The sequence below is a fragment of the Stenella coeruleoalba genome (genome assembly GCF_951394435.1).
Source record: "Stenella coeruleoalba genome assembly, chromosome: 11".
NCBI classification, from domain to species: domain Eukaryota; kingdom Metazoa; phylum Chordata; class Mammalia; order Artiodactyla; family Delphinidae; genus Stenella; species Stenella coeruleoalba.
The window spans coordinates 51,959,025-51,984,080 of NC_137157.1; the positions used below are offsets into that span (position 1 = coordinate 51,959,025).

The window sequence follows — 25,056 nt, forward strand, 5'->3', positions numbered from 1 at the left end:
CTGCAACAAGAGAAGCCAATGCAATGAGAAGCCCGTGCACTGCAGTGAAGAGTGGCCCCCACTTGCCGCAACTAGAGAAAGCCCGCACACAGCAATGAAGACCCAACGCAGCCAAAAGTAAATTAATAAAAAATCTTATATAAAATATATTTTATAAAACATTGCTTACATCTAATATTCTTTTTTTAAAAAACATAGAAAATACTTTTTTTTTTTGCAGTACGCGGGCCTCTCACTGTTGTGGCCTCTCCCGTTGCGGAGCACAGGCTCCAGATGCGCAGGCTCAGTGGCCATGGCTCATGGGCCCAGCTCTTCGCGGCATGTGGGATCTTCCCGGACCGGGGCATGAACCCGTGTCCCCTGCATCGGCAGGCGGACTCTCAACCACTGCGCCACCAGGGAAGCCCTCAAATTAAGTTTTATGTGGTGGTTTATACTGCTACTAGCAACAAACAAGCGTGCCCTTTGCATTCTGCTCGTGTTAGCATTGGCATTATATGTAATTCTTAAAGCCTTGCTAATTTGAAAGACAAAATGGTATCTTACTGTTATAATACGCAATTTTCTATTACTCTTGTGGTTGAACTTTTTTTTCAAGAGTTTCACTTAGATCTATTCATTTTTAAATCATTTCTAAATGTTCTCTATTTACTGCAGATTTAATGTTTTCCTTATGCATTTGTATGAGCTATTTTCATATATATTAAAAAACCCTTTATCTCATTTTCTCAATCTATTTGTTTTTTAATATTATTTTTTTTAACATAAGACATCTTGGGAATTCCCTGGCGGTCCAGTGGTTAGGACTCCGCACTTTCACTGCCGAGGACCCAGGTTCAATCCCTGGCTGGGGAACTCAGATCCTACAAGCCGCGTGGTGTGGCCAAAAAGGAAAAAAAAAAAAAGAAAAAACCAAACCAAAAAACATATAGAGATCTTAAATTCTTTCTTTTTTTAATTTTTTTTTTAAATTTATTTTATTTATTTATTTTTGGCTGCATTGGATCTTCGTTGCTGCACGCGGGCTTTCTCTAGTTGCGGCGAGCGGGGGCTAATCTTCGTTGCAGTATGTGGACTTCTTATTGTGGTGGAGCACAGGCTCTAGGTGCACGGGCTTCAGTAGCTGTGGCATGCAGGCTCAGCAGTTGTGGCTGGCGGGCTCTAGAGCACAGGCTCAGTAGCTGTGTGCACGGGCTTAGCTGTTCCACAGCATGTGGGATCTTCTTGGACCAGGCCTCAAACCCGTGTCCCCTGCATTGGCAGGTGGATTCTTAACCACTGTGTCACCAAGGAAGCCCCTTAAATTCTTATATAGTCAAATACATATCTTGCTTTTCATGCTTTATGTCTTCTTTAACATTAATGTTAAGAATGTGTTACCTTATATTTCTAAAATATGGAAAATATTTTATGGACAAAGTTATTTTTTACAGCATTACATAAAAGTGTGAGAAGTAGCAAGCAACCTGAAGGACCAACATTAAGGGGGTAATAAGTAAAACTATTAATAAATCAATTGGCTGCAATATCATGTCTATTTAAAAAGTAGTGTTCCTTAAGTTGGGAAAAGGCTGTTCTTTCTCTGGAGATCTTTAGGTACATCATTTTTCCAGGAAAGTTTGGATCTAATCTTGCCAGCAAAGGAACAGATTATGAGCTCACGATTGTCAAAATTTTGTAAATACTTACTCTCAACAGTTTGGTGTGTATGTCTGAAATTTCACCTAACTCTGCTGCTTCTAGGTTGATCTTCATCAACTTTTCATATCTGTATGAAAAACAAGTACAGAAAAATTAAATGAGCATAAAATTTTACATGAGCATAGATTTTAAAAGATGTTTTATAAATTATGAGTTTTTATTATCATAACTATTTAACAATAGAATATTGAATGCAAAGCGTATAAGCAACAGATCCCAAGAAAACTTGATGTCTCCGTAAAGAAGGAATTTTATATACTTCTGCTTATAAATTTGCAGATTAAGAGATAAACTATAAAAGACAACTTTATTTCAGTCTTATGTCAGGATAATAGTCGAAATACTAGATTTCGGAAATAATGGAGGTCAAGAGTATATACTAGTTTCACTTATTATATTTCCTGTGCAGTACAAATAGTATAGCCTAGGAACAAGGCAGTTTAAAATATCATTGTTTCAAAAAGGCATTCTCAGGGGTAAGATTAATAAGGAAGAGTAAACTAAAAGTAATCTCCAAATTCTAAAAATACTACCCAAATAGGGTTCTAGAATACCTCTTCCTACTTCCTTTGATCACAGGTTTTACATTTTCCTATGCAGAGTTGTCTGCTTTGCAAGGTAAAAAAAATGAGATGTTTCTATTTCAGATTCCTTTTCCTTTTCAAAGGGAAGGAGAAAATGCCACCAAAAAGATGGTACTCATTTCTTACTGAAATGACTGAGTATTTTTGCCCTTAGGAGGAAATGACTTAATCTAAGGTTGTCCCTTAATAGAAAGACTTGCAGAACATGCTATATCATGCCAAGGATAACTAAACAAACTAAACAGAAATGGAAAATCATTGACATTTTAACCACTATTAGTAAGGAAGTAGTCTACTTACACTTTCACAGTCTTTTCAATGTTTCTGATGCAGAAATCTAATGTGATCACAACTTCCGTCTTTTTGTGAACAGTTTCATTATAATCATCTTTAACTAATTCTCTAAAAAATAATAATATTCCCATTAGTTTATCTAAAGAATTATTTGTTTTCTCTTGCCTTTCACTAATTACACTGCTGTACTACTTTCTGTTCAGACAAACTTCTTAACAGTCTTGAAACATTATGAAAGCCAATTCACTTTTTACTACTGAAAGCATCTCTGTAACGCTTTATACCTATCCAGGGTACAAAACCATTACCACTTATCAGGTTAACAGTTTAGAAATCTAAGGCATTAAAATTATATTAAGGAACAAAACTAATCTACAATCACACAAATAAGCTGAACAGCATTACATTTTATACCACTAGAATTAATTTTTAATGCTCAGAGTAGACTATTGTCTGATTTATTAAGCAGGATGACACAGTATATAATATAAATGAAGACCTTCTGATCTATATCAAGGGCCAACAAACTAAGGACTGATGCCTGTTTCTGCTAAGAAACGTATTTACATTTTTAAAGGTTGTAAAAACAAAATGAAAACAGAATTTGCAGTCCACAAAGTCTAAAATATTTACTAACTAAAAAAGTTTGCCAACAGTGGTCTACGTGAAAAACTATTTTCTCATGACTTATTGAACTAAAAGCTAATAAGTAAAAGAAACAAAAGCTTCATGGAGCAGCGACTGGAGTAGATAGCAGCAGAAAGAGAAAACAAGAGCTGTTAGCAACAATGCTATGAAAATAAATGGAGTCAACACTTAGGTTTTTCCAAAAACCATTTAGTAAAAACAAAAAGGCTTCTTAATGGAAAGAGAAAAGCATAGGCTTACAAACTGGATATGTGAACACATTAAAAAAAAATTATAAGCATAAATTTATGGGTTTAACATAAAGGTGACAGGAAAAAAAAGAGCCTTATACTTTTTTCTTCTCAGAAACAGCAGCAGAAGAACAAGAATGATGAAATGCTTCATATCTGTTTTTTCGAGAACGGAAGGACAGGTGTGAGGTGGGTAAACGTAAACTGTCACAAGCATTAAAGCCTAAGGGCACTGTTGAGTCCATTATTATGTGTGTATAAAACTGAAACACTTCAAATGACGTTGTATAGAACTAGAGGCACGATTCTTAAGAGACTATTCATTCTCCATTTCTATCAGATGGAAAGATGACATATCATATATTCATCCACAAAACGTTTCTTGGGGCCACGTCAGTGAAAGCGCCGAGTGCTAACCACTGGACAACCCGGGAAATCCTGTATTTTTCTCATTTTTTTTTCTTAATTTTAAAATTCAGATACTATTTGTTCCTATCTGTCTCATAAGATTTTTGTAGGAATCAAATGGAAAAAAAAAAAAAAACCAGCTGCTAAATGTTTTGTAAACTGTGAAACAAATGTATTATAATAAAAATCATACACGTGACCCTACCTAGTCTGAAGAGGTAAAGCATCAATGATGGGATGATTACCAGGTATTTAATGAGGCCTATGCGAAGATCAATTTTCAAATTTCAATCCATTACTTACATCAACCATCGTATCCCCTTTCGCATTAATTCCTGATAAAGCAGCAAGGTACTGGCAATTCTACAGGCATAACACACAACTCCTGTTACTGCCTAATGAAGAAATACAAAGTGTCAATATTTGGTGCGAACTGTGGTACAGGGTAAGAAAAACTTTCACATAAAAATTTTCAAGCTTTTGTGTTTTTATCATTAAAAACACAGTAAGCTACTAATTTCTAAAAGCTAAGGACAGATATAACTGCAATAAAAATTTTAAATAAACATAATGATGGTAAAAATGCACTGTCTCAATGGAGAAAATTTTCCTATGAGTTCAAGAAAGGATACGAAGAAGAAAGAACACAAAAATTTGTCATGGGTAACAATCTAAATGAGTAATTTCCTAAATTACATAGGTGTATATAAAGATACACTTTTTATTGCTTCCACTATTAATAAGATAATTTTAATTCAGATGTTTATACAGTCATTTAATTAAATACGAACCTTAGCCATGCTGGCATCCCCATCTAAATCATAACGTGGATGTACTTTAGGGAGGGAAACTGAAATAATTAAAATCAGAAATAAAAAATTATGAATTATTTCATCCTTCATACATCAACCTCCAAATTAAACATTAACCTCTAAATTACCTCTAAATTAAATGTTAGTGGTAAAACTCTTTAATGTTCTTTTCCTGGTTAAAGAAAACCACTTGAACAAAATGCTCATTCCTTAACAAATTTCCTGCACTATTTCTAAGGAGTTTCATTTCTTTTTCTTAAATATATTCCAACATAACAAGCTCAATGCTTTCCTTTAAATCTAAATCAAATCCCAAGATCTAAACAGAAATATAAAAATCCAGGTAATTTTTTTTCACCACTAGAATTAATCATTTAAAAGATTCCAAAATGCAGATCTAATTTTTCTTAAACTTCAAAGCCTGGAAAAGTGTCCTATTCACCCTGGAAACAATAAATATTTGCTGAGATTTATGATACAAAAGGTTATTTTGAGTGTTAGTAAAATAGTAAAAGCAGAGAGCTACAATAAAACATATATGACAAACTTTTTACCATTTTATAAACAAAATATTTAACGTCAAATTTTGTTGCACACAGGGTTTTAAATTTTACTACTACTCTAATTAACTTACAAAATTTTAATATTTATAAAAGTTCTACATTAATGTCATCATCAGTCGACTTTATGAAGATGACAATCATTTTTATAGTTTTTTTTTTCTTTTTTCTTTTGGCCGTGCCGCATGGCTTGTGGGATCTTAGTTCCCTGACCAGGGATTGAACCTGGGCCCTCAGCAGTGAGAGTGTGGAATCCTACCCACTGTACCGCCAGGGAATTCTCAGGGTTTTTTTTTTTTAAATGGCTAGTAAGAACAATAAGAAAAATCCCAACTTACTTTTTTCATATATCAATCCTATTGTACTCAGAGGTTCCCGGCTTACTACAAAGATGGGATTTTCATCAGCAGTTTTAGGGAAATGTTGTGCCAGTCTTCCAGGTTCTAGAACTAAACGTCGTCCTTCATATATAAGTTCTTGATTTGAAGAAATAATTTTGGTTTGTTTATACACCAGTTCATGAAATACAGTAGCACTGTGTGAGAAAAATCCAAAAGGACAACATAATTGGGATAAAAAAAGAGGTAAAAAAATTTTTTTTAACGAGGGCCACAACATCTATTTCTCAGTGATACTTTAGATCATGACCAGTCCAGAGAAATGCTGCTCTGTTGATGTGGATACCATAAAGTCTATTAAATTGAAAATTCCACATAATCTGCCTATACAGCAATCAATTCTAAAATATTTTTATGTTTGATACCTATATTGGATATGTGCAATACACAGGAGTTTTAATATTTAATAACAGGGAGCCAATATGGCAGAGAGTTTAAGGGCACAGACTCTGGAATCAGAACAGCTGGATTCAAATTCCAGTTCTTCCACTTACCACTTAATTGTTGTATTACCTTCAGTTACTTAACTCCTCTGTGCTGAGGTTCTTCATCTATAAAATGGGAATAACAGTCTCCACCTCACAGAATTGCTGTGAGGACTAAATGATTTAAATATATAAAGAACTGAGAACAATACTTACAACATGACTATGTAATGTTTGTTAAATGAATTAATAAAATCAGGCATTTTCAAAATGATGTTTTGGGGAAAAAGGTAGATTCTCCCTAAACAGATTCATGAAATCAAATAAACGTTCCAGCAGCAATGTTGTGATTCCAAACAAAAAAAAAAGCCACTTTCAAAAAGCCTCTGCTGTGATTTTTGGCTCAGGCTTGGGTGGGCTTTTTATGTTCATGCACTCTTAAGATGAAATAGTGGCCAACACCTATGGTACATATCTATTCAGGCTATTAAGCACCAAAATAAAAATGAATAATATATTTTAACCAACGTTATATGAATATTATTTTATTCATTATATTTACATTATATTTAATGTTTATAATATTGTTAGATATAGATTAGACAAAAATGTCTAAAATATTATTCCATCTAATTGATTTTATTCCTTAATAAATTATCAGTGAAAGTCTCTTTTTGAGTCTTATGAGGCATCAAAACTGCTGAGTCTTGTCAAACAGCAATTAAGGCATATAGAAAGGGTGTCATGTTTTTTTCCCTTTCATTTTAAAAAACATTTTTTTTGAGATCTTTGTAGATTCATGTGCAGTTGAAAGAAATTATATGGAGAGACACTATATACCTTTTACTCAGTTTCCCCCAATGGTAACATCTTGCATAAGTATAGTACAATATTACAATCAGGATCTCGACACTGGTATAATCCACCTATTTTATTCAGATTTCCCTAGTTCCACATGTAAGGATGTGTATGATTTAGTTATGTAGTTTTATCACATGGGTAGATTTTTATCACATGGGTGTAATGTGTTTTTTTAAGATAAAACAAATGGTTATTTTCCTAGTACTCAATAAGGGCTTTATGCCACATATGCAAATAATAACTACACTAACTATCTTTAAGACTTACACTTTAATATTTTTTAAGTGACAAGACAATATTCTTAATAAAACATGGCCCATTTACTAGTAAATGCTATTTGTAGTTATGTGATTATGTAATTTAAGAGAAAGCACAGAAAGGAAAATAGTCCTGTAAAACTTGCAATGTAAGAACAAGCTAATTTACCTGTAAATTTTAGAAAATTAGAAAACTAATCCTTTTACTCCAAAGATAAGTGAAAAGGAATTTACTCAGCACTCAAACGTTTTCTAAGCAGAAAGTGGGCACCTCTGGTGAAGCTGGGACATCCTTTCTACTTCCTCTCCTGATTTATGAAGATACGTAATTATTATATAACAAGACATTACAGTACAGGAAAAAAATATAAAGAGGTACTTACGTATTATAGCTATGAATATAAATTTTATGAGCTGTCATTTGTTGTAGCGAAAAAACATGAATTATCATCCGGTGAAGTATATCACTTGTTTCTGCAAAAAACTGGTCAAAACCCCAACACTTTTCCTGATCTGCCTCAAGGATGTTTGCAAGAACAGGGGTAAGTAGAACTTGAAGACCCCTAAAATAGTATTGAAAAAAGTTACGTGAAGAGTGAATGTGTTATATTCTGTCTAGGTACAAAATCATAATATTTACCAACAAATCAAAGGAACTATTATTAGATTAGATTAATTTAAAATTGTAAAAAATCTGCCAACTTTTCAGAAAGCCAGGTAACCTTGATTTAATATTGCCTGTCAATGAACCAGGGGTTACGGTATTTTTATGTTAGCTTTTACAGATTATTTTCTTTGATTCTCTCCTTCTCAAGTTTCCTCACTTTTCCAAACATATTCTAACATTGTATATACATGCTATCCAGGTGAGATAAGTTGATTGGAACCCTGTGGTCATGAGGATAAGATAATGGTTTAATTTCAGGGTCATTAATGTCCTTTTAATACGTCACTCCAATACGTAATTTTTTATGTTGAATTCATATGCCTTTTGTAGTACACTTCTTTAGAAAGGAAAATTACTATAATCATTTAGCAATCAATGAATGCCAATTCAACTAGGAATAATCTTTGACTAATAAACTTAAACATTAAAAAAAAAAAGAATGGAAGGACCTTTATTCTTTCTCATGCTTTCACTGAATTTTAAAATCTGCTTAAATAGACTCAATTATGGAATTTCAAGTAGTCTTAAAAATATATTCTTGACTACACGACAGACACTGGAATAATTCCGTGCCTGTTAACAGTTTTTAAGGTATGCAGTGGACATTAAAATTTTTGCCTAATAAGTATCTATTCTCCCTCATTTTGTAAGAGAATCCACACCTCTCTACTCTCTAACTCTACTCCCTGTGCATAGATGGGCATGACAGTCAGGTTTGGTGATTATGATTGGTCAGAAGTGGCCAGGTGGTAGCATGTAAGTTGTTAAATAAGAATCAACCCAGAACTCTTTGCTAAACTATCGAGAAAGAAAGTCTGTCTTTCCACTGAGCTTCCAAAGCTGTGAGAATGTGAATCTGGGAATGCCAGCAGCCATCTTGTGGCTGCCAGGAAAGAGCCTGGCTGAAAGTAAACAGAAATCAGAGAAAAGCAGAACTGAATGATTTGAAGAGACCAAGTCTTGATGACAGTCTGAATCTGAGGATTCCACTGGGCTCTGAGTTACATACACATGTGAACTTTGAATTATAATGTCTATCTATTTTTCACTTAAATCTTGTTTCACTTTAACGAACTGGGTTAGGTTTTTCTCATTGGCTATCCAGTCTTGACTAATTAATACATACAAGAAAGAGGATGGTTATCTTTTTTCTGTGGTTGTTACATTTTTGGTAGTTGATTTTATTGCTGATTGGTAGTACTTAAAGTCCTTACTATTAAAAAAAAATCATATAATATACTTTCTGATACCTGAGCAATTTTTATCAAAAAATTTATAACTTGGTGTACTAAAGAATAATTAGATAAATAAGGCCTGTTACCCTCCTGAAATATGCAATATATAGTTCAGATTGTCAAATTATTGAGTCTGCGTGTCAGCAGTATAGTTATTAAACAGCAGGTGCTCATTTCCTGACCCCTTTAAATGTTATCAGTTTTGCCTGAGATCTCCAAAATGAGTATTTTCCAAATCAAAATTTAACACAGATCACTATTATATTAAATTTCTGCTCTCCAATAAAGTGACCTTCTCTTGATAATTCTAGTTGCATGACACAATTTTATTTTGGAGACTTTTTTTTTTTTAATTTATTTTATTTATTTTTGGCTGCACTGGGTCTTCTTTGCTGCGCACAGGCTTTCGCTAGTCATGGCAAGCCGGGGCTACTATTTGTTGCAGCTGTGTGGGCTTCTCATTGCAGTGGTTTTGCTTGTTGTGGAGCACGGGGTCTAGGCGTTTGGGCTTCAGTAGTTGTGACTCGTGGGCTCTAGAGCACAGGTTCAGTAGTTGGAAGTGTACGGGCTTAGTTGTTCCGTGGCATGTGGGATCTTCCAGGACCAGGGATCGAAGTGTCCCCTACATTGGCAGGCAGATTCTTAACCACAGCGCCACCAGGGAAGCCCTGGAGACTTTTCTTTAAGTAACACAGAAAAATGAAACTGTCAGGGTAGTGGTTTTCAAAAATGATTTCAGCACTGGAACTACCAGTTTAAATGAGTTTTCACAGCAATATATAAAATAATAGGACATATTTTATTAGCTTGTGATATATATATAGTTTAAATAAATATTCTGAATAAATATATTTATTTACTTATATGTTGAAAGTAATACAAAGAGCACCCACAGATTATAAAAGGCATTAAGCCAGTAAATCATAACCTGTGTGTGTTCACTTGTGGATTATACAATTCCTACACTCAGGAAAAATAGAAGTTAATTCAGTAATTACAAATTCTAAATATTGATGAGTGTCTTGGTTTTATTTCTAGAGTAAAATCTAATAATTTACTCTCAAATTAACACAACTTTGTAAATCAAATATACTTCAAAAAAAAAAAGATATAGCAACAGAAAAAAAATTTACCCTCTACTTTTAATTTCTTTTACCTTAAATCTCTCTTTGTGATAACAGGATTCATATATAATTTGAGTTCTGGCTGCCATAATAAGTAAGACCTATATGAACATTTGAAATGCTGGAAAAAGTAGTAGAAAACTGTTTTTCTTTCTTTTTTAAAAATTTAATTAATTAATCAATTAATTTATGGCTGCGTTGGGTCTTTGTTGCTGTGTGCGGGCTTTCTCTAACTGCGGCTCGTGGGGGCTACTCTTCGTTGCAGTGCATGGGCTTCTCATTGCGGTGGCTTCTCTTGTTGTGGAGCATGGGCTGGCTCTAGGTGCGCGGGCTTCAGTAGTTGTGGTGCATGGGCTTAGTTGCTCCGCAGCATGTGGGATCTTCCCAGACCAGGGCTCAAACCCGTGTCCCCTGCATTGGTAGGTGGATTCTTAACCACTGTGCCGCTAGGGAACTCCCGAAAACTGTTATTTCTCACCTTTTGAACAATATGATTACTTTTTGAAAATGAGGAAAATATCAAACTTCTTGAGTGTTTGTTTTTTAGAACTCTAGTTATTCCTATCTGTGCCACTATTTGTGCTATGTCATTATGAAGGTCAGCACAAGAGATACCAAGGTCCTTAGCTGGATCCCCACATAGCACACAATTCCAAGACCAGTGATTAGCAATCTCAAAGATGTATGTACACTCTATGTCCTAAAAGAGATCTGGCAAAATTATTTACATAGACCCAAATCGATCTTTATATTGCCAAAGATGAAAATCACGAATCAAGGCATATGGTTTAATAATATCTACTGAAACATTAAACAAAACAAAACAAAACTACGCTTAAGTATTTGTGACTTTAGTCAACAAAGATTCCAAACACCAAAGTGCAGAAGAGAACTGGGTACACTATACTTACCGAGAAAGACTACAAGAAACGGGCATGTCTCCACTCCAGTCAATTGGTCCATTTTCTGCTTTCTGTACTCCAGATATTGCACCAGAAGGCTTTCCAGTAATTATTTTATACCTTGGGGGGAATAAAAGCAGATTAAAATAAGTAGTTTGTTACTGCATAGCCTATCAATGGGCTTTGCAAAAATATTTCCTCAGTTGCACCTACAATTATCTACTAGACGAAACTTTGTGATTGATGTTCACAGGATCCATAAAACAATCAAAATACTTTGAATCTGACTGACTGAAGTAGAATAGTGGCTGTACGATTACTTTACTTATGCCATAATTAATTTTCATTTGGGTTCTCACAGTGCCATAAAACAGCATCTTGATGTTCACAACAAAAATATTAATTTTTCCATCTGAAAAAATTGAGCAAACACAAAAAAAGTTATGTTACAGAATATCTCTAGACCATAAAAAAAGCATCTAATCCCTCTTACCCAGATTATCCAAAGGCACAGTCAACTGGACCATGAAATTACTGGAGAATGAACAATAGCTTTCTTTAAAAAAAAAAAAGATAAAACTACACATAGCACAGTAACAGAAAATTTTTGCATATTGAAAACATATATACACATATAGGAATAGATGTGTGTACCAAAATTAAAAGTCAAAACTTAATCTGCTTCTCGAGGAAGGTGACAAAAATAAAGATGACTTAAAGAAAGAGATGGATGGGAAGCTAGAGAATACTAATAATGATAGAGGCAAGGCAGCCTTTCAGGTGTCAGCACTTTCCAAAACAAAACCATAAAGTAGGAGAGGAAAACAAGGTTCATTCCTTCCAGATGAAAATGTAAATCATAACACAGCAGAATCTTACATAAGTTTATAAATATTATTTCTGGCATAATTTTTTTGGTTTGTTTAATGTCTACATAAATGTGCTCTGAGCAAATTAATATATTCTTTAAAAGAGCAGAAGAAACCAGTACAACTGATTTGGACCGCTTGCTGCTTCTTCAGTAGAGGCAGCCAGGATTTCTGCCTTAAGAGATTTTTCAGAGAAGAAGGAAATTAATGTGAAAAATAAGTTGCATTCATGTGAGAACCATTTGACTGTGGAGAAATAAGCAGAGATATGTGAGATTAATGCAAGAAAAGAGAAGTGAATAGAATGAATGACAATTCTTAATCAAGGTAACGCTTATAAATTCTTGAAAAAACTTAACTAATTTTGTTAAGATCCATATACAAATACATTTATTAACATGTAAATGAGATGCTGAGGGATCATCATGGCTATAATGTGAGATGAATACATCACTCAATAGTAAAGTAAAACAGTCATTACTTCTTTAAGCGCTTCTGAACAATCATTAGCATCAGTATTCATAAACAGTTGAGTTTCTGTGCAAATAAAGAAAAAAATTCTTCTAATGGTATTATCTGCCCACATGGTGGTCAGATAAAATCATCAGGTATTCCTAGTTGCTTATAAGTCATGTTTCCTTTATTAGGGAGCATCACACTTTTATTTAATCTATTTTTAGGGGAGCAAGACATGCTGATACTGTTTTAAAACACCTATGACAATAAAAACATGATTAATTGTTGGACACACTTTATGTTTAATGAGGAAAAACAGAAATTGACTCTTAGCCTTCATTAATGAGGAGATTTTATAAAAAGGACACTGCTGTAAAGCAGTCTCAAGATGATGCTATACCAAAATCATCAGTACAGTAATGGATAACTTCTTCCCATGAATTTGTACACTGTCCTTGCTGGAAAACATTTAGATACCCAGGTTTTAGCAAAAGTCATCATTACCAGTTGAACTGGTTTACTTCCGCAAACAAAAGAGAAAATATGCTTCTACTAATTTTCTGAGATGAGATTAGATAAAAGATTGTATATTTACAGTTGTGATTATTACTTTATCATGTTTGCTTATAAAGGGCAGGGTCAAACATATATATAAAGTTCTGAGAGAAATGTTAAGATCTAAAAGAATGGTTGAACATGTTAGGCTGTCAAATGAGTTACTTCACTAAACCAAACAATCATAACCTCATAGTTTTATGTGTACATAGGTTGGCTGTTTCTCATAAGGCAAGGTCATTCACTAATTTCTTTTAACATAAAAAGTGTGGCCAATGTATGGATGAATTTTATAATAGATTTCACATCTAAAACTCCATCCCTCTTTTCTTCCATTATTTGGTTTACAGTAGTGACTCTGTACACAGTAATTATTTCCTCATAATTATGTCAGTACATAAATGTATAATGTACTAGTAAAATGCATTCAGGCTTTGGACTGAAACTGCAACACGAAAAAAATGTAATATTACATTAAACGTTATTTTTGAAATGGTTAAAGAAATCAGGTCAGTTCAGGGTAAGAACCGTATTTTTTTTTTTTTTTTTTTTTTTGCGGTACGCGGGCCCCTCACTGCTGCGTCCCCTCCCGCCGCGGAGCACAGGCTCCGGACGCGCAGGCCCAGTGGCCATGGCCCACGGGCCCAGCCGCTCCGCGGGCATGCGGGACCCCCAGGACCGGGGCACGAACCCACGTTCCCCGCATCGGCAGGTGGACTCCCAACCACTACGCCACCAGGGAAGCCCCTGTATTTCTTTTTGATCCAGTAATGGTTCTAGTACTCCACAAAGTTCTATTTTTTTTTTTGGTTACATGGAGGAAAAAACCTGATAAGGACACAGAAAACTAAATATACAGTGCACTGAAATAAACTCCAGAAAGCAGTATATTTTTAATATGGATCAAAGACTGGATGCCATTTATGCTTTGTACATAAGATAGTTAAACATGGTATGAAACAGTATGCCTATACACTCTGATAAGGCTGCATTCTTATTAAAAAACCAAATAGCTTAAAATATCAGAAATGATGGCTAGATCAATTTTCAGTAGCGTACCCCTCTAACATGATGAAACAAAATAAGATAGAGATACATTTAAAAAATTATTTCTAATTTTAGATGGAGAAACCACTTACATCACTTCCTTATTCCTACGCGGCCCTTCAAACGGTCTAAATGGCAGTGATCCAGTAGCTGCATGGTAAAATGTTACTCCAATGCTCCAAAGATCAACAGTTGCTCCATATTTCTTCTGATGATCTTTTCTCAGCACTGCTCTCTCATACATATCAGGATGCTTTAAAAAGAAAAGAAAAAGCTACTAACTTGTGTTCTATAATACATTACACAAAAATGGGTATTCAATGATGCCTGGAAATTCTATTATATTTTCCTAATTATTTCACTTTCCCAATCTGAAGAGGCTATTTCACATCTTGCCCGTTCTCCTCAAACCTCCAACACCGTCTCCTTCGACCCTCAATTTTCATGACCTCACTTCATAATTCAATGAGGAAATGGAAGAAATCAGAGATCAACTCTCCCTTATGTCTGTTACCAAATACCAACTTACCTGAATCTGTGTCCAGAGCTAAGCCTACTTTCCAGTTATAATGGAACTGCTCCTATCAAAGGCTAACTTTTCCATCTGTGTTGTGGGGCCCATCATATCATCTCACCAATTCTAGAAATCAATTCCTGTAACTACCACTTTTATTTTATGCATCAATTTCCCTTCGTATGGATCATTCCTTTCAGCGTACACACATGCTTTAATATCTCCCATTTAAAAAAAAAACCGTAAATAGACCCCCTTGTAGCTATCACCCAAATCTCTGCTTCCCTCCATAGCAAAACTCAAAATAGCTGTCCACACTTACAACTGCCTTATTTCCTCATCTCCCATTCAAGCCTATGGCATTAAATATTACCTATATCCTTTAACTCCCCAAACTATCTCTTGTCCTGGGCTCTGGATTCATATATCCTACTGTTTTCTTGAATGTCTAAAAGGTAGCTTAAATTTAAGGTATCCAAAATAGATCCTTGGTCTTCTGACTCAAACCTGTTTCCTTCTAATCTTTATCCTTTAAGTAAATGGTACCATCATCTACCCAGTCGCTCATACCCAAAACATATCAGGCAGCCTTGACTCCTCTCCCTCATCTCTCACACGCAATCCAGCTGAGCAAGTCATATAGGCTCTGAGATGAAAATTTAATTTTCTAGAATTAATTCGGAGGACTAGCCTGACTAGGTACACTGGGGGATACAGCAACTGAGACAAGTAGCTGGTCTGATGTTAAACACACGTCCTTAAGCACAGAATACACTATGATACAGTTGTGGAGAACAGGTGGAACTTATAGGGCATGGCTTAGGAGCTTACAGATCCAGACAGAGACTGTGATGGACATTAAGCTCTGCAGAGGACAACCAGAGGTCATACATGCTTAGCCTCGTGACATTTGTCTTTATGTTAGTTATGCGCTGGAACTTAAAAGATTTTTCGAAGATAAAGCTACAAGAGTGTACTCTCGATCAAAGTAGAGTCATCTCCCAAATGATGCCAAACGAAAACAATGCCTTACGACATTGTGGTATTTGGCAGTGACCCAAGGGACTGGGAACCCATGCAGATAACAGTGATGGGAGGGTGTTTCTAAATGATGCAGTTTATGAATCTGACTCTCAAAGGGTCACAAGCCCTGGATTATTATTTTTTGGGGGGATGGGTGGGACTCTTTTGGGAAATACATTTTAATGAGAAATCAGAAGAGGTGATAAGCATGAGGAGCTTAAGTGAGTGTCCCAACATGCCTACCAGACACATGGGGGCTGAGTGGTCTTGCTGGTTCTGTGGCAGAGCACCTAAAGCAACTACTGGCCAAAGAAGCGCTGGCCAGACCTTTGACCCAGCAGCCAGTACTTAGTGTATCAAGGTGCTGTGAAGAGGCCAAGAGTACCTGGACATGCCTGATATCTTCTGGAACATGAGGCCGCCAACCTGGGAAGAGGAGATACAGCGATTCTAGAAGGAGACAAAGGGGGACCTCCTCAAACGGTGCAATAATACACTGCCTGATTGGTACAGCTGGAAGGCCTTCCCTGGGCAGTGACGGACTGATTGTGGCCTGACACATGCTGGTCTGACGTATCTGTGCCCAGTGGCACTGTCTCAAATGTGCTACTTGTACTTGTGTAGGGATCAGTATTACTGGGCCTGGGCGTCTGCATCTGAGATAGGAGCATAAGGACAAACCTACTGCAAGTTCTCAGATATTATTAAGATAGCCATCATATTAAAAATGGCAGAAGAAAAAATGCTGGTGTTTCCTTTGGTCTTTAACACACAAAAAGGAGAAGATTCAACATCTGGTCTGGGAATTCCAAAATGAGAAAAGTTTTCATTTAAATACATAAATATTTCTAGATTGCTGAGCTTCAGGCCATTATGTGTCTCATTTTATAACTGTGGTGTACTGTATTAGAAAACAGGGCTGGGCATAATCTGAAATAGGAAAAACAGATCCGAGTAAAATTTTAGCCAAGAGAACAGCATGGACTTGGAGTAAATTTATTTAATAATTTAAATAATGTTTAAATGTTTCGTTCTTTCCATTTTAAAAGTCTGTTAGAGGCAAAAGCTAACCTGTGGTCCTAGAAGAATATGTGAAAGACTGACAGTTGGTAATAGGGATCAACCTCATGAACGCTAGTACTGTACTGCTGTTTGGTTTTTTTGGTTATCACAGTAACTGGGAAGGGCTACTGGTATTCAGTGGGCAGAGACCAGAGATGAGAGACATCCTGTCAAATATGAAACAGTTCTGAAAAATAAGCTTCTGACATCCTGCATGACTTTTGAATATCTTGCCAGATATTTGTGCAGGAAAGAGGTTTATAATGATCTCAGTTTGTTTTATATATAAACAATGTATTTTTGTACATAAAGTAAACAACGTATTTTTGCAGCTACAGGAATGCAGTACATGTAAATCTACTTTGTTTAGTTAGAAACTTTATCAAGAATTATTCACTGCTTTGGAAAATCATGTCAGTGACAACACAACACCTGTGATATGTGACTCACCAATACAACATACAAGTTATCACTGCACGTGCACTGGAGGTGTTATTACATACAGGTGAAAGCGTCTGATTACTTACGTTTTCTGCCAGTGAAGGTGTTCCTAAACTTTTACATATTAACTATCTATGATTTTTATTATATTTTCCTTTATATTATTATTAAGATACTATGCTATTCTTTTAATTAGATATGCAGGTGATTATATTATCTAAGAATTTCTTTTTAAGATACTGAAAAGAACATTGTAAAACATTTATTATAAAAAGGGGGCGATCATACACGGTAGAAACCACTAGCCTGTATGCTCCGGCTGCCTTCTGCTTACTTCTCCAATTCCAACTCCTACCACCTGCCTCTTCACTCACTAAATTGCAGCTATTCTGTCATCCTCCCTGTTTCTCAAACATCCAAGGTCATTCTTATTTCTAGGCCTTTGCAGTTGCTTGTAATGCTTTTCCCCCAAATCTCTGCATGGCTTGCTTCTTTTTATCATTTAAGTGTCAGTTCACTTAGGACTGAAAGGAGGCTTCCCCCAGCTATCTTCCTCCTGCTAGTCACTATTTTATTACCTAATATTGTCTTTCCAACGCTTTAATTATCTGAATTTATCTTATTTACTTGTCTGTTGTCCTCACTAGATTGTGGGTTCCATAAGAGCAGAAATCATGTACATTTGGTTCATCGCAGAAGTCCCAGTTCCTAGAACAGTGCCTGGTACCTAAATAACTGTTGGATGAATGTAATCCATTTTTAGGTATTCTTAATAAAGACTATCAAAATATAATAGATTAATTTGGGGAGATATATTGATAGAACAAGACATCTTAATTCATGCCAGACTTAGTATAATCTGAATAAAGCTATGGGGCCAGGTAGACTTCATTCATGTTATAAGATTACAATGGCAGAATCCAGTTGGAAAAAAAGTCACAGATTCTAAGACTTTTAAAACAAAACCCAGAGCCATGAGCAATTAGTGATAGCTGTATATTATAAACTTCCTGATTACAAGTTAAATATACTTATTTTTCAGTGTCTTTTCTTAAGTGTTTCAAATGTTTACTAACTTCACACAAACACATCTACATAATCTGTTTCAACCACAGAGCTTTTCTAGTTTTCTAGCATTTCAAATTAGATCTTTTAGAGGCATTCAATTTTATGTGTGTTTCTAACAACTATTCTTTTCGTCTTTCAATAACCAACCTCCCTGAAGAGAATCTTCTGCTTCAGAATTATAATGAAGTTTCCTCTACAGGGAAGAGTACTATAACAAGCTTGTAATGTATTAACTGCTCTGTTCCAAATAAGGAAGCCTTTACTAGTTAGATGTTTCTGGAGTGTACAGACAGTTCTTTCTTTTAATATAGATGAATAACATTAGTAAAATTATTTAAGATTATTATAAAACTTGTAAGAATTTTTAACAGAAATAACCCCCGAGAAACCGATATTTAATACCTCATTACAAACCATATTCATTAGAATAGAAAATTTAATTTTTGCCATAAAAGTTGACATTTCATAGTGAACTGGTTGACCAATTATCCATATTTACAATATATCCAACTTCTTTAAATAAAATTATTAGTGATACATGACTTACCAAATATTCTTCTGTGCCATACAGAGAAACAAACTGCTCATCATCTTCTAATTCTCTAGCTGCACCAAAATCTGTGAGTTTGTACACAGACTGTCCGTCTTCCCCTATTACACGCATGATATTTCCTGGCTTAATATCACGGTGAACTATGCCATTTTCTCGGAGATGATTCATTCCACCCACTTCAACAATAAATATAAAACACAGGAAATCATAATGTAGGTATCTATGCATATGTATGTGTGCATCAGACTCACTAATTAACATTAATTCATTTTCACTCAGTGTAAGTTTTTACATAAGTTGGTCCAAAGTCATTTTAATCAAAGAAGTAACAGATTATACTTATATTTTGTACTCCATGTTTGAGTAATGAGGAGTTTTAGAATGATAAGGACCAATATGGTCTAAGGAAGAGTCCAATCTCTCTTAAACACTATCAAGAAAATGGAACACAACAGTCTTAAGCCTATGACCTCCAGAATTACTTTTGGTTATACACCTGTGGGCCATCTGCTTAAACTTAAGAATGAAGATTCCCAAGAAAGATAATCTTTCACCACAATTTTACATTTTTACCTTGGGAAAAAAATTCCACAAAAGAGTAAACTGGACTCAATACATAACATAGTAAAAAAAAAAGTAATAGAAGGAGGCAAAGTGTCAGACTTGTTTCCACAAAAATATATTTCTCATATGCTTAGTGCTCTTCTAAAAATGCCATTTTCTTTTCTTTCTTTTTTTTTTTTTTTAAGGACAAAGGTGGCAAAACTGCTGAAATTAAGCTGTTTGGGCTAACTGACATGCAATGTCACAGAGTGATAGTCTGAAACATTTGTTTGACAGCTGACAGATGAATGTCCAAGTATGACATATAAAAATAAGTTTAGGGGTATCAACAATCAATTACGAAAGCTCAGAACTACCAGTATACTTAGGAAGGCATCAATCATCTATAACTTCTATTTGATTTACTAGGCTGTAGCATATATTGCTTCTTTTTCATTTTACCCTCACCTAAGTAGTCTCTACTGCTTCCAGTGTCAAGTTCAAGAATTCCCACTAACCTCATACTTTATCACTGGGCTTTTCCTATTCTTCGAATATTGATTCATTTCTTTCCAAGAAGATATTACTCCCTTTGGTTGCCATATATTTTTTAATAACAGCTTTGTTGAGATAAAATTTACATACCATAAAACTCCCATAACTACCATAAAAATTTTTTAAAGTAGTTAAGAGTCACAGCGTGTACAACCGTCACCACCAATTTCAGAACACTTCCATTACGCCAAAAAGAACCCCATGTCTATTAGCAGTCACTCCTCGACTCCACCCTCCCCTCAAGGCCCTGACCATTACTCTGCTTTCTCTCTCTATGGATCTGCCTATTCCGGACATTTCTCGTAAACGGAATCATACAAATACTGTGGCCTTTTGTGTCTGGCATTTTTCACTAAGCATTTTTCAGGTTATATCCATATTATAGCATGTATCACTACTTCACTCTTGTAATGAACAAATAATATTCCATTGTATAGATATACCACATTTTGTTTACCTATTCATCAGTTGATGGATACGGGGCTACTTCCTTTTTCTTTTGGTTATTATAAATACTGGTACAAGTTTTTGTGTGGATTTTAAATTCTTTTAGATAAACACCTACTAGCGGAATTGCTAAGTCATATGGTAATTCTGTTTAACCTTTTGAGGAACTGTCAGACTGTTGTGCAAAGAGGCTGCACATTTTTACACCACCACCAACAGTATATGAGGGGTTCAATTTCTCCACAGCCTCGTCAACACTTGGTTCTGTTTTGTCTTCTTGATTTTAGCCATCCTAGTGGGTGTGTAGTGGCAGCTCTTAATTGTTTTGACTGGTATTTCTCTCACAACTAATGACCTTTCTATATACTTGCTGGCCATTTGTATATCTTGTTTGGAGAAATGTCTATCAAATCCTTTGCCCATTTTTAAATTGGGTTGTCTTTTTATTGTTTTGTTGGGATAAAAATTCCTCATCAGATGTACGGTTTGCAAATATTTTCTCTCATTTTATGGGTTGTCTTTTTACTTGATGTTGTCCTTTGAAACACAAAAGTTTTTAATGTTGATGAAACTTATCTATCTTTTTTCTTTTTGTACTTGCGCTTTTGGTGTCATATCTAAGAAAGCACTCCATAAAGGTCTTTGGCTTTGAATGTAAGAAATTTATTTTTTAAAATTCTTACGTCATTAAGTTATATATACACACATATATAATCATATAAATAAACAAACATACCCACATCTCGCAAAACAATTAAAAATTCAGACTCTGGTAGTCCATAGGCATTATATGGTTCTTCTAAAACAGTGTATAAACTTCCACATGGACAAAATTCCATAATAAGTACTTTATGTCTCGTTGTTACCTGAAAAAAAAAAATCACTGATTGGGGCTCAATATAAAAAATAAATTTTTATTATATGCCAATACTTACCTGATTTCATTTAAAAGCTGGATTTACTACAATAATGAAGGCACTTTAAATTGCTTTTTACCTGGGGTTTGTTAAATATTTGTTGACTGTACAGATGAGAATTAACATCTTCTAAATTCATATTAAAATTGGATTTGTCAGGCTTCCCTGGTGGTGCAGTGGTTAAGAATCTGCCAATGCAGGGGACACGGGTTCGAGCCCTGGTCCGGGAAGATCCCACATGCCACAGAGCAACTAAGACCGTGCACCACAACTACTGAGACTGTGCTCTACAGCCCACAAGCCACAACTGCTGAGGCTGCATGCCGCAACTACTGAAGCCCGTGCTCCTAGAGCCTGTGCTCTGCAACAAGAAAAGCCACCGCAATGAGAAGCCCACACACCGCAACAAAAGGTAGCCCCTGATCGCCGCAACTAGAGAAAGCCCGCACACAGCAACAAAGACCCAACGCAGCCAAAAATAAATAAATTTAAAAAAAAACAACTGGGTTTGTCTTTGAAGACAAACCACAGCAAGTCTAATTAGAAAATCACTGCTACAATGTTATAATGATTCTTTCAAAATTATGTTTAATTTCTAATTCATAACATACATTTATTTAGGATATTAGTTCTTCTAACAAATCTCTTAAACTTGAAATTCTTCCTGTGACAAGCACTTTTACTTCAAAGAATGGAGTTCTAGACTTTTTTTTGGCCACGCCTTGCAGCCTGCGGGATCTTAGTTCCCCGACCAGAGATCGAACCCGTGCCCCCTACAGGGGAAGCGTGAAGCCCTAACCACTGGACTGCCAAGGAGTTCCCAGAGTTCTAGCCTTAAAAATAAATAGGTGGCAGAATAGTTGAGTCGTCCTCTTGCAGCAAAGTTCTAGTCTGCTCATATGAATCTGAGCTGCTGATTTGTTTTAAACCTTAATTTTAATGTACCACTGAATATAAGACACATCATCAATTTAATAACAGCTTTATAGAGAAAAAGAAGTATTACCAAATTACAAATACACATTGATTATAAGATACGTGCTCATTTCAGAAACTCAAAAATATGAATGAGACTTAAATCCAGTATTCATATCCAACTTTTAATTCTTCCTTCCTTTTATAATTCTTTCTACATATCCCCAATATATACCCATAAAATATTTTAAATTTCTCTACGATTGAGTAGTATAAAAGAAATGTTTAAAAAAACTGTTGTTTTGAAAAAATGAAATAATTGAATGCTGATGAATTGAAAATTTGAGAAATACCCATAATCCCAGCACCCAGAGATAATTATGTTAATATTTTGGTGTGTTTCCTTTCAGTCTTTTTTCTATGTATAAAATCTTATTACAGACACATTAACACTTTGTATACCGTACTGTATATATGAAGATCACACTGCAGGGCTTCCGTGGTGGTGCAGTGGTTGAGAATCTGCCTGCTAATGCAAGGGACACGGGTTCGAGCCCTGGTCTGGGAAGATCCCACATGCCGCGGAGCAACTGGGCCCGTGAGCCACAACTACTGAGCCTGCGCGTCTGGAGCCTATGCTCCACAACAAGAGAGGCCCCGATAGTGAGAGGCCTGCACACCGCGATGAAGAGTGGCCCCCGCTTGCCACAACTAGAGAAAGCCCTTGCACAGAAATGAAGACCCAACACAGCCCAAGATAAATAAATAAATAAATAAATAAATTTAAAAAATTAAAAAAAGAAAAAGATCACACTGCATATATATTTTTAATACTGATTTTCTCACAGAACATTATACACAAGCATGCTCCCAGGTGATTGAAATTTGTTAAATATCTCTCTTTATTACTGCTTAACCACTGTGTAGTAAAGAATTAATTTTAGCCAGAGAGGTCCGGTCATTGCCCTTGGCTACTGGGAGGTGATATGCTAGGCTTCTAGGATGTCCTATCTGCTAGAAGTTGTCTCTGTCTGTGGGTTTTGGCCATGTGACAGTCTAACAATGTGATTTATGATGGGGATTTTGGACATGCACATCCGTTCCAACTTCCAGAGGAAATGGAGGCTAAAAGTATTATCAGAACCTATGGGAAGGGCTGACTACAGGTCAGCCATGCAGGCAGTATGTGATTGAGCCCCAATAAAAACTTTGCACACCAAAGGCTCAGGTGAGCTTCCAGGGTTGGCAATACTCTGTGCGTATTGCCGTGCATCAATGCCAAGAGGATAATGTATCCCTGAGGACAAGGACAACCATTCTTTATTATAAACAGGGCAGCAATGAACATTTTTGTGCATAAAATTATAATTTACACTTCTGATTACTTCCTAAGAAGTAATCACTAAAAATGAAATCACTGGGGCTTCCCTGGTGGCGCAGTGGTCGAGAGTCCGCCTGCTGATGCAGGGGACACGGGTTCGTGACCCGGTCCAGGAAGATCCCACATGCCGCGGAGGGGCTGGGCCCGTGAGCCATGGCCGCTGAGCCTGCGTGTTCTGAGCCTGTGCTCCGCAATGGGAGAGGCCACAACAGTGAGAGGCCCGCATACCACAAAAAAAAAAAAAAAAAAGAAAGAAATCACTGGTATGAGGAGTATAAGCTGCCAAACTGTTTTTCAAAAGGTGTAATTTTATTGATTACCCACACTAACAGGATTTATATTTTTCTAATGACATTTTTATTTTCACTGTTCCCCACTAAAATCAATTCTGTCTTTTACAACTGGACTTCATATATCACTCTCTGGATTCCAAGGATTTTTATTTTTTATAAAGCCTTCTTTGAATTGTTTGACTTTCTCCTTGATCCTTATATAATTATGTCAATTTAACTTTAGCTTTTGTTTTTAGTAATAATACCAGTAACCATATTCTATATTCTTTTATTTCTTATATACTTTTTCTGATTCCATGAGACTTCATTTCCATTGTTATAGCTGCTCAAGAATCTTTGAGAATAAATATTTGGTGGTATGAGCCCTAATTTTCACCATTAAAAAGCCCACTGTTTATAAAACAATTTTTATATTAGATTATTTCTCCCGAATCATAATAACTACAATAAACATGACACCATTAATTAAAGCTTGACTACTTACCTCCTCTTCAATAGCAAATAATTTGACAATATTTTTGTGATTGAGTTTTTTTAACACTTCAAATTCTCTCATTTGAACATCCACTGGACGAAGAAAGCTTATGTTATTAAATACTTTGATAGCAAATAAGTCACCAGTTTTCTAAGAAAAAGAGAGAAAGGTTTTATTTATTTATAATATTATAAAGAAGATACAAAAGGTACCATTAGCACTAGATACAGCAATTTATCTTTTTTATAGAATACCCTGAATATTTTTAAGCATTAGGTAATTTGTACTACGACTCCTGACCTTTTTATTTTAAGCTGAAATAAATCAATCAACTGTTCAGTATTTCTTTCAAATTGAATGCTTTGGAATGTAGAAAAGGCTATTTTTTTTCATTTTATAAAATAAAGCTTCCTCTCTATATATATATTTATATATATATAAATAAAGCTTCCCTTATTTATATATTTTATATCATAAAGCTTCCTTATGATACACGTGGCAAAGATAGTCATTTACATATCAGAAGAGCTCTAACAGTACCAAATGTGAATGTGTATTTTGAATAAGAAATAGAAAGTGAAACTCACAAGGGTTTCTCCAGGGCCTAACAATTTTAAACTAATCAAAGTAGGAAATGAAAGATTAAAAATTATATTCCACATATGCAATTTTTAGTAAGAATCTCAAAGTAAGGCAACTAACTTTAAGATTCCCTAGCTGGGGGCTTCCCTGGTGGCGCAGTGGTTGAGAGTCTGCCTGCCGATGCAGGGGACACGGGTTCATGCCCCGGTCCGGGAAGATCCCACATGCCGCAGAGCAGCTGGGCCCGTGAGCCA

The 25,056-nt window shown here is 35.4% G+C and overlaps 1 protein-coding gene across 1 annotated transcript in view; it reads right to left on the reverse strand.

Annotated features, from left to right (window-relative positions):
* The window catches only part of TBK1 (TANK binding kinase 1), a 40,509-nt gene that overhangs the window by 8,901 nt on the left and 6,552 nt on the right, over positions 1–25,056 (reverse strand). Inside the window, exons 3-13 of the mRNA XM_079938572.1 lie at positions 24,230–24,370; positions 20,976–21,105; positions 18,689–18,870; positions 14,126–14,286; positions 11,116–11,226; positions 7,562–7,741; positions 5,576–5,772; positions 4,657–4,715; positions 4,169–4,260; positions 2,586–2,687; positions 1,690–1,768 (exon numbers count right to left, since the gene is read on the reverse strand). Of these exons, the coding sequence (XP_079794698.1) occupies positions 1,690–1,768; positions 2,586–2,687; positions 4,169–4,260; positions 4,657–4,715; positions 5,576–5,772; positions 7,562–7,741; positions 11,116–11,226; positions 14,126–14,286; positions 18,689–18,870; positions 20,976–21,105; positions 24,230–24,370 (1,434 nt within the window). The remainder of the gene's footprint in view (positions 1–1,689; positions 1,769–2,585; positions 2,688–4,168; positions 4,261–4,656; positions 4,716–5,575; positions 5,773–7,561; positions 7,742–11,115; positions 11,227–14,125; positions 14,287–18,688; positions 18,871–20,975; positions 21,106–24,229; positions 24,371–25,056) is intronic.